The sequence below is a fragment of the Haliaeetus leucocephalus genome, unplaced genomic scaffold (genome assembly GCF_000737465.1).
Source record: "Haliaeetus leucocephalus isolate CR32 unplaced genomic scaffold, Haliaeetus_leucocephalus-4.0 Scaffold300, whole genome shotgun sequence".
In the NCBI taxonomy this organism is placed as follows: domain Eukaryota; kingdom Metazoa; phylum Chordata; class Aves; order Accipitriformes; family Accipitridae; genus Haliaeetus; species Haliaeetus leucocephalus.
Window position 1 is genome coordinate 33,126 of NW_010972736.1, and position 8,891 is coordinate 42,016.

The 8,891-nt window shown below is 57.6% G+C and overlaps 3 protein-coding genes across 3 annotated transcripts in view; all 3 read right to left on the minus strand.

Annotated features, from left to right (window-relative positions):
- The window catches only part of LOC104833779 (pre-mRNA-processing factor 39-like), an 8,169-nt gene extending 6,849 nt beyond the window's left edge, over positions 1-1,320 (minus strand). The window contains exons 1-2 of the mRNA XM_010570674.1: positions 1,282-1,320; positions 127-246 (exon numbers count right to left, since the gene is read on the minus strand). Of these exons, the coding sequence (XP_010568976.1) occupies positions 127-246; positions 1,282-1,320 (159 nt within the window). The remainder of the gene's footprint in view (positions 1-126; positions 247-1,281) is intronic.
- FAU (Finkel-Biskis-Reilly murine sarcoma virus (FBR-MuSV) ubiquitously expressed) overlaps positions 1-5,416 on the minus strand; it is an 18,427-nt gene extending 13,011 nt beyond the window's left edge. The window contains exon 1 of the mRNA XM_010570661.1: positions 5,412-5,416. The gene's annotated coding sequence lies outside the window, so the exon portion shown is untranslated. The remainder of the gene's footprint in view (positions 1-5,411) is intronic.
- Positions 1,922-8,891, minus strand: part of SYVN1 (synovial apoptosis inhibitor 1, synoviolin) — a 7,935-nt gene continuing 965 nt past the window's right edge. Inside the window, exons 2-16 of the mRNA XM_010570660.1 lie at positions 8,259-8,404; positions 7,658-7,750; positions 7,067-7,219; positions 6,940-6,988; positions 6,184-6,287; positions 5,943-6,069; positions 5,009-5,108; positions 4,854-4,919; positions 4,358-4,474; positions 4,017-4,168; positions 3,546-3,683; positions 3,340-3,453; positions 3,079-3,265; positions 2,797-2,933; positions 1,922-2,441 (exon numbers count right to left, since the gene is read on the minus strand). Of these exons, the coding sequence (XP_010568962.1) occupies positions 2,281-2,441; positions 2,797-2,933; positions 3,079-3,265; positions 3,340-3,453; positions 3,546-3,683; positions 4,017-4,168; positions 4,358-4,474; positions 4,854-4,919; positions 5,009-5,108; positions 5,943-6,069; positions 6,184-6,287; positions 6,940-6,988; positions 7,067-7,219; positions 7,658-7,750; positions 8,259-8,390 (1,830 nt within the window). The 5' untranslated portion in view covers positions 8,391-8,404 and the 3' untranslated portion in view covers positions 1,922-2,280. The remainder of the gene's footprint in view (positions 2,442-2,796; positions 2,934-3,078; positions 3,266-3,339; positions 3,454-3,545; positions 3,684-4,016; positions 4,169-4,357; positions 4,475-4,853; positions 4,920-5,008; positions 5,109-5,942; positions 6,070-6,183; positions 6,288-6,939; positions 6,989-7,066; positions 7,220-7,657; positions 7,751-8,258; positions 8,405-8,891) is intronic.

An 8,891-nucleotide genomic window follows, 5' to 3' on the forward strand; every position in this document is an offset into this window, starting at 1 on the left:
CCCTCCTGCTCACCGGGGGTCCCGCTGCCGCCGTCCCCGCCGTCCCCCAGCGCTCCCTCGGCCCCACCGCGGCCCGGGCTGGCCGGAGCCTCCGGCCCCTCCGCCGCCATTTCGCCGCGCCGCTACGTCAGCGCGCATGCGCGGCGCCGGGACCCGGATGAAGCGGCCAGTGAGGCGGGGGGCGGGCCGGAGCGGCGACGGGGGCGGAGCGAGGAGGCCGCAGCGCCGCCTGCTGGGCGGGAGGAGCTACAGAGACGAGGGGCACACAAGGGAGGCGGCCATAGAGACGAGGGAAGGGGCTAGAGCGACTTCCGGTTTCTCTTCCAATGCCATAGAGAGACGGCGGGGAAGACAGACCAGAGCGGTCAAATGCCCCTTGAACAACCGCAGGGGAAGGAACCATGGCTCGGTGAGCGACCACAGAGACAACGTAGCGGGCCTAGAGCGGCCAACCACCATCTCGACCAAGGGAAGAGCGCCAAGCTTTACTGCAACCTTTATTCCGCTGTATTTACAATTAAGCTATTAAAAATTTATACATTATTTACAAATTAAATAATTCCTCCAACGCCGACGCCACCCGAAAGGGAAAGGAAACTATTTTGGGGGGAAAGGGGGTGGTTTTGGGGTCAAACGGCCCCAGTCCAGTCGCCTGCGTGTCTTCGGTCCCTCCCCCTTCCCGTGGTTTCCACCCCAAAATGAAGGAAATTTTGAGGAATCCACAAAAAAACCCAAACAAACCCCAACGCCAAACAGAACCGGCCACAAAAATTCATTATTTTGGCTCCAAATGTTTAAAAAAAAAAAAGGGTTAAAAAAATGAACTCCCCAAAGCAGCTCCGCAGTGATCTCCCACCACTGCTTCGTTATTGCCAATTTCCTCATTAATACGCTCAAGCCTGGGGCAACAAGAACCAAAACTTTAAGGGTAGGGAGGAAAAAAAAAAAAAATCAGCCTCGTTACTGAAAATAACCAATCCTGCTCCTCCCCACCCCCCAAAAAATCACCCACCGCCACCTCCTCACCGCACGCCATCCTCTCACCGCCACCAGTTCTGGTGCAAAAAAAAATGCCGTTTTCCACCCCAAAACGCTCCGTTTGCCGCCGTCTCCGAACGCGGTTTTATTTTTTTTCCCTGAGATATTTGGGCTCCTCGAAGCCCTTTTCGGTTCAAAGAGGCACTGAAGAGTCACGGCGTCCCTGGAGCGGAGAAGAAATGTGGCGAAGAGGCAGCGGTGCCGGATATTTTTTTTTCGGCAAAGGCGCCAGTGGCGCCTCACCGGCACGGTGGTGCCTCGCCAGTGCAACGCCAGAGCCATCGCCGACCGCCGGTGAAAGGAAACGAGGCAAAAATTTCACGGTTGGGAGGTGGCCAGTGACCAAGAGACCAAAAAAAGAAGCACCTCCCGGCACTGTCGGCAGAGCGAAACCGGTAAAAACCAGTTTGGGCGCACTGTGGCACCAGTTAGGGACCGGTCAGGTTCAGGCGGAGCATTCCGGGGTTTATTAAGTTGCCGTGTGGTGCCGGAGAGGCGCCGATCGGCACATGGTTCCCCCGATGGGCTTGAAGGGGGGGATATTTCGGTGCTGGAAGCAGCTTTCCCCAGGGGTGATGGGTTAATACTGTTAACGAGGTTATCTGCTAACGAAGGGGGTGGGAGATGAAAGCCGGGGAGGGGTCACCCCAAAATCCCGGGGACCCCGGTAACGCAGCGGCAACTCAAAGCCGACACAGCTCGAGGCGGTTTCGGCTGCGTTGATGCCACCGGTGACGACCTGCTCTGCAGCTGGGAGTGCCTGGAGATGACTTTGGGTTAAAAACGGGCCATTTTGAGCAATTTTAAGCGGCACCTGCACTCGCTTGATCACTGTCACCGCAATCAAACCCCGTCCTCAATTACCGCCCCGAAGCGGGCGTGGTTACCCCAATACAGGCAACCGCCGGTTCCAAAACACACACCGGATCCTGGCTCACTGGAGAGGTAGAGAGAATTGGGGTGAAAAAAGGGAAAAAGAGGGAAAAACAGGTCAAGACACGTGGCCGTTTGCCGCGGTGCCGTGGAAAAAGAGCCAGCAATGTTTTAGGGGCGCCAACGGGCGCAGCCGGGAATCTGTTTTGCTTCCAGACCGGGGTTTTGGTGAAAAACGGGGGGGAAAAACAAGGCAGAAAAAGAGGCGCCGTTCGGCTCGTGGCGTCCAAGGCTCCGGAGACGCCGAGGACGAGGGTCGGCAACCCCGAAACGGCGCCCGCGGCGCATCCGCGGCACAACTGGCGGGCGTCAGTGCGAGGCTGCCGGTGGCGACGCCAGTTTCTGTAGCCGGCGGCGGCGGAGTTCTGCTGTGTCGGGTTCATCCAGCGAGGACGAGCCTTCGCCGCCATCCTCTTCCTCCTCCTCCTCCTCGGCGGTGAAGCCTTCGGCGCCCGCTGGCGCGGTGGGATCTGGTAAAGGGGGAAGGCACCAGTTCAGCATCCAGTAAAACCAGTAAACCCAGTTTTAACCGCGAGCTAGGCCCAGGATCAGTGTTTTGCTGGGAGATGGGCTCCCCGCAGTGTTTTAATGGGGCATTTGGCTTTTTGAAGAGAAGACACTGGGGCTACACGTGGCTAATTAACGGAGGAATTAACAACCGTGGTAACTAGCCGGCAACACAGAAATTATAATTAGACAGTTATAAAAGGGTATGGGGGTGGTTTGGGGGGTCAGTCGGACCCCCCAGGATCCCCGTTCCCCCCCACGACGGCGCTGACGGTCTCTCCCGGGGTGTTTCCCCCACCCCGTGGGTTCCTCACGCACCAGCGGCAGCCGTGGTGCTGGCACTGCCGGCGGCGGTTGCGGATGCCGAAGGGCTGCCGGGCGAGTGGAGCAGGGTGGGCTCCTCGGCGGGGGTCTCGCGGGTGGAGGGGGGCCGGGAAGCGACGGGCCGGGGTGACCTGGAGGGGAGAAAATGAAACAATAAATCAAGATTTGGGGCAATTTCAGGGATTTTTTTAGGCAGGGCATGGCTTTGCCGTAACCAAATCTTGCCTGCCTGCTCTAGACAACCCCAAACCCCCCTTTTTTTTTCAGCAAAGTTACCCGATGGTGGCCAGGACCGTCAGGTATTGGTTGATCTGCACCATGGCAGCGTCGAGGAGGGTGTGGATGTTCTGTAGACACTGTAACCGCGCTTCCAGGTTTTGCCGATCGTGGCCCTCCATGGCTCGAAGTTCTTCCTCCGTCAAGCCGGCAAAGCCGGCCGGTGGCACCGGCATCGGCGGGAAGCCTGCAGTGAGAAGAGGGGTGAGGGGAAGAACCCCAGGGGTTGAACCCCCAAATCCTTCCTCATCCCTGTCTTACCGAAGAGCGGCGGCCACGGCATTCCCATCCACGGCGGTGGCAAAGGAAGACCCGGCACCGTCCCTGCCGCCGCAGCTTCTGATCCGGCGTTGGCGGAGTCACCGGGCCGGGCGGCTGCGGTGACAAGAGGGACGTTGAGGGTGGCAGGGGAGGAGGGAGCCCCATTTCGGCAGTGCCAACCCCTCAGATTTCGGGAGAAAACTCACCTGAAGCGGTGCCGGAGCTCGGTGCGGTGTTATCGGCACTGTTGGGCGGTTGAACGCCGGGAACCGGTGGGAAGGGACCAACCGGTGGCCAGAAGGGAAACATGCCCGGGGGGAAGGGGGGAAGGATTCCCTGGGGAACTGCAGAGGGAGAAGAGGGCGGTGAGAGCCCCAAACGCCCAAATTTCCTTCACCGCAGCCAGCTGGAACACGCCAGGTCACCGGTTTGATAACCAGGCTTAACTGTGCCGGCAAGAGTTTCCCCAAACCCATGCTGTCACAGGTGGAAATACCACTGGCTCGCGCCGCCACCCAGTGACCTGACTTCCCAACCCTCTTCTCCAGCTGTTTGCTCCTCCAGCGCCGCGGTGAACAACCCTGGCAAAGCTCAACCAGCACAGCGATGGATAACTGGCGGTTGGTGGCACCCGTTCCACTGCGGAGGGGTGATATCGGGGCATAAAAGAGACTCACAGTTGGGGGGCTGAGGAACTTGGGGGGTCTGGGGCGGCGGCGGGGCTTGCTCCGGCGGTTCGGGAGGCGGCTGTGCCGGGAGGGAAGCCCGTAGAACATCCATGCGGCAGGTGGGACATGTCTGCTGGCGCTGGAACCATGACCGCAGGCAGCTGGAGAGGAGACAGACACCATTAATTGCACGGCAAGGCCACAGTGGCGGCAAAGACCTCCCCAAAACACCCCACCACCACCTCCACAACCACCAAGCAGGGCCGTTACCTCACCGCCAACACCAAAAACGCTGGAGACACCGTAATTGAGGGGACGGGGAGCGTGTGCCACCCCCGTTCCTCACTCACCTGGTGTGGAAAATGTGGTTGCAAGGCAAACGCTTGGCGCCCGTCACCATCTCCTCGCGGCAGATGATGCAGACGTTGTCCATGGCCTGCAGCTCTTCCGGCGTGGCGTCAGGGTAGCTGCGCGGGGAGGAGAGTTAGGTGGAAAACGCTGGAAAAAAAAACCCTTCCCATCATTTTAGGGGGTGTTTGAGGGGGATGTGGGAAGGTAGCCGGACTTCTTGGTCCTCCCCACCGCCAGCCGACCTTTCCTCCTCACTGTTATCCACCAAATTTTTGGTTAAATTAGGCTTTTTGGCAAGAGGAGCTTGAGTTATCCACGACCCCGTCACCCTACAGGGTCCTTCCGACCTCTTTCCCGTGCGGCAAACGAGCCATTTTCCTCAAATTTTGGGTTTTTTTGGGTGGATCCCACCACAAAAGCAACCCCGGAGGAGATGTCGACGGAACTCAAAGCACCCTGGAAGGGACGGAAGCGGCGTTCTCCCATCTTACTCACAGCGTGTTCATGTTGCGGATGGCCCGGCGGGACATGATGGCGTCCGTCACTGCTTTCTTAAACTGCCTGGAAGAAGATAAGGAAGTGGTGGGATCAAGCCGACGGCACGTCAGCAGCCGCGCCGGAGCCGGAGGCCGCCTCAAAAGTCACCTCACCTCATTGCCAGGTACATGGGGCGGATGGCGAAGAGCGGGAAGGTGTGGACTTTGATCATGATGGTCATGAAGGCCATGTAGAGGAGGACTTTGATGAAGCCTGGGGGAAAGAAGAACATCGGGGTCTTATTCTTGGACAACCGAGGGTTGGTTGAGGTGGGACGGGACCTCCGAGGTCATCTGGTCCAACCATCCGCTCACGTAGGTCACCAGGAGCTGCTTGTCCAAGACCGTGACCCAACGGCTTTTGAGTATCTCCAAGGACGGAGGTGCCACCGCCTCTCTGAGCAACCAATCCCAGCTCTCTCAGCCTCTCCAGTCCCTTTGTCAGCTCGGCGGCCCCTCGTTGGGACATTCTCCAGCCTGTCCCAGTCCCTCTTGGACTGGGGAGCCCAGAAGAGACCTCAGGTCTCCAGATGTGGCCTCACCACCCCGATCACTCCCTCAACTGGCTGGCAACCCTCCCGGGGCACCGCTGGTCTTCGTTGTTGGCTTGTGCTCAACCTGGTGTCCACCAGAAGCCCCAGTTGAACCATTGCCCAGCATATACTCGTGTTGGGGGTTGCTGGACTGGGCCCGACTCTTCTGTTGAACCTTGTGAGGTTCTTCCTGGACCGTTTTTCCAGCTGGAAAAGGTTCCTCAGGATGGTGGCGTGACCCTGTGGCGCATCAGCCAACCCCTCCTGGTTTGGTGTCACTGGCAAAGCAGCTGATGGGACACTCTGCCCTGTCACCCAGATCTTTAACTAAGATGGATCAGACCTTTGGGTGCTGCTGAGCACTACTCAGACTTCGTACCTTCATTGCTCCATGGCTAATCGGGCTTTGTAACGATGTATCAAGCTTTATCGGGCCACACCCAGCTGTGAAGCCCCACCCCCAACCCCAAAATTGGGTGGGACGAGAATAAAAAAGGGGAAAGAGGACAACGTACCCGTGAAGAGCTCCGTGTACAGCATGTAGACGGCTTTGCTGTCCCAAGGGTTCTCGTTCTGCAGGTCGATGGAGTGCAGGACGTACTTGATGAAAATGGTGAGAACCATGGTCATGAGGATGGCGTACTGCGGGGAGGAAGAGCGCGGCAGGCTGTGAGGTCCAGGCCAAAGAGCTGTTTTGTCTGTCCCCGGGGATGGACGTGGAGGTTTGTCCGTCCCCAAGGAGAAGCCATCTCCTACCTCAAAGCCGAAGACGAGCTGGACGGAGGCTCCTCGTGTGAGGATGCTGTGGTACGCGTGGTTAACGAAGAGAAAATCCAGGATTCCCAGGAGGAACATCAGGGCTGTGGTGGGGGAAAGGAATCGGGATGAGGGGATAATGAGGGAAAGAGATAATGAATGTTGAGGTGGGGGGAGACCCCCAAAAACTAAAGCTCCAAGGATCACACCCCAAAACATATCCCACCACAAGAGGGGGACCCTCGAGGAGCATCGGTCCCAGGGAGGGCTAAACGGCTCTGCACTAACGAAGGGCCGAATTAACACATCCTGGTAATGAGGTTGTCTCTTTTGAAGCCCCCTCTTCTTCAAGCCACATCTTGTGTCCTCATGTCTCACCAAAAAAACCCCTCAATTCCTTCAAAAGATGATTTTTGTGTCCCTAAATGTGCTTCTCTAGAATCAGAAAAATATTTCACCGTGGATCCGGCCTCGTATTTTTCCCACCCGGCAAAGCCGGAGCTTATTAAACCCCCAGCAACCCCATCCTGCTCCCTCTGCAGCCCCATTAACACACCCTTGTTAATGAGACTGCCCTGATAAGGTTTATCGAGCGCCGATGGTCGCACGCTCTGCTGCACCGGGTTCTTCCCCAGTTGTATGCAAACGCGGTGCCAAAATTATCTTTCCTGACCAGATACCGGCAATGCGCCAAATGGCAAAGCGCCCGTGGCCGGGCAGGATCCGGCCCAGCATGGAAAAAAGCAAGATACTCACAGACAATACGGAAGTGGAAGAGCCAGGAGATATTGGGGCTCCTTTCCATCTGTAAAAGAGGTGGAGAAAGGGTTGGTTTTCCCAAAAAGGCTTTTTTACACCCGATTTCTTGCCACTCGGCACTCACAAAGTCCACCCGATCTTCGGCCAACCAGTGGAAACACTTGAGGAAGAGGAGGAGGGTGAAGAGGGCGACAAAGCGAGGGCTGAAGTCATCCCTGAAAACGGTGAAGGCCAGGCACGTCTCCGTCACGGCGTACCACGACCGCTCGAGTAGGTGCTGCGGGAGAGGGGGAGGCGGTGGGGGGTGCGGTGGGCTTACCCCCAGCCTTCGCTCCCCGTTTTTGAACCCATAATGGTGCCCGAGGTTCAAAATCCCTGCCAAAACGGAGCCAAAGGACTCTTGTGGTTCAAAATCCTCCCCCCAAGCGAAGCCAAAGGACTCTCAGCATTCAAAATCCCCCCCAAAATGGAGCCAAAGGACTGTCAGGGTTCAAAATCCCCCCTCAAACAAAGCCAAAGGCCCCTGAGGGTCCAAAATCCCTCCCAAAATGGCATCAAAGGCCTCTTGGGGTTCAAAATCCCCCCAAAAGCTCTCAGTATCCACACACCCCTGTGGGCTTTAACCCCATCAACAGCACCAACGTGGCCTCCAGCACCGGCAACGGATCCGCCCGTCCCCGGCTCAGAATTTAAACCGTTCCTCGCCATCGCTCACCTCCATCTCCGCTGCCCGCAGCTGCCCGAAAAACACCTTGCCCATAAATTTACCCAGGAGAAAAACCAACACGAAGGCCTGGATGTAGAGAACCTGCGGGGGGAAAAATGGGGAGGGGAAGGAGGTGATGGGGAAGGAAGCGATGGGGAAGAACACGTGGCGCAGCCAAAACTCGTTTCAGTGGCAACTGGATGCAGGGGAGAGTTTGACGCCCCGAATTTGGGTCCCAGGGCATGGAGGAGATGGTGATCGGGTACCGGCTCGGCCCCAACCCCGTTTTGGGGCTGCCCAAGAGCTCCCGCGCCGGCAGGAGGAAGAGGCAGCGACGTCTTCCCACCCTCCCCATGCGCCCATCGGCGCTGCGGCAGCTCTCGGCGCAGGTGCTCACTCTCCCCAGGGGGTGTCCGGCGTTTTCAGTGAGTGCCGTTAAACGGAAAACGACCCATTTCAGTCACCAAAAGCAGAAGTGAGCCATGATGAGAGCTCCCACACCGCCCCCCGCCGGCGCACCACGAAGCCACCGTGCGAGATGGCAGGCCTGTTCCCCATCCCAGCTGTGGGGATTAATTACCCGCCGCTAATTAATTAGCTGGGTACTTACAGCCATGCTGGGGCTGGATTTGGTGAGATAAACCACGGTGGGATAGAACTGGTGCTTCAGGTAATAGGCATGAGCCACCACTGCTGTCGTCAGTGCCAGGCTCCCCGCCATCACCACCGCCGTGCAGAGCATCTCCCCGGCTCGGCCTGCCAGATTAAAAACCATCAAATCACACCAAAAAAAGGGATTTTTGCTAAAAAAAAAACCCAAACCTAATTTAGTGTAACATAGAGGATTAAATGGCCACTCTCACACCTTCAGGACACGATCAAACCTCTTTCTGGGGCGATTTCTGAGCCCAGCAGGAAAACAAGACCCTACAACTAATGATGCCGTCAACGACTTGGTTTTATTTAACCTGCTAACAATTCCTGTGAGTAACAAAAAACACGCAGCTTCAGACAGAGCTTTTCTGCCCCAAAAACACTCCCAGCAGTGCCACCAGCCTGTGTCCTACATACTCGGCGTCACCGGCTGCTGCGTCCCCACGTCCCTTCTCCCGTGGCCCCAAATGTCACCTCCTTGTCCCCAGCTCTTCCCCAAGTGCCACCTCCTTGTCCCCCTGCCCTCTCCCTCCCTGCAGTAGGGGACCAGGCACCGTCCCCATCCCAGCACCTTCTGTCCACCTCCCCA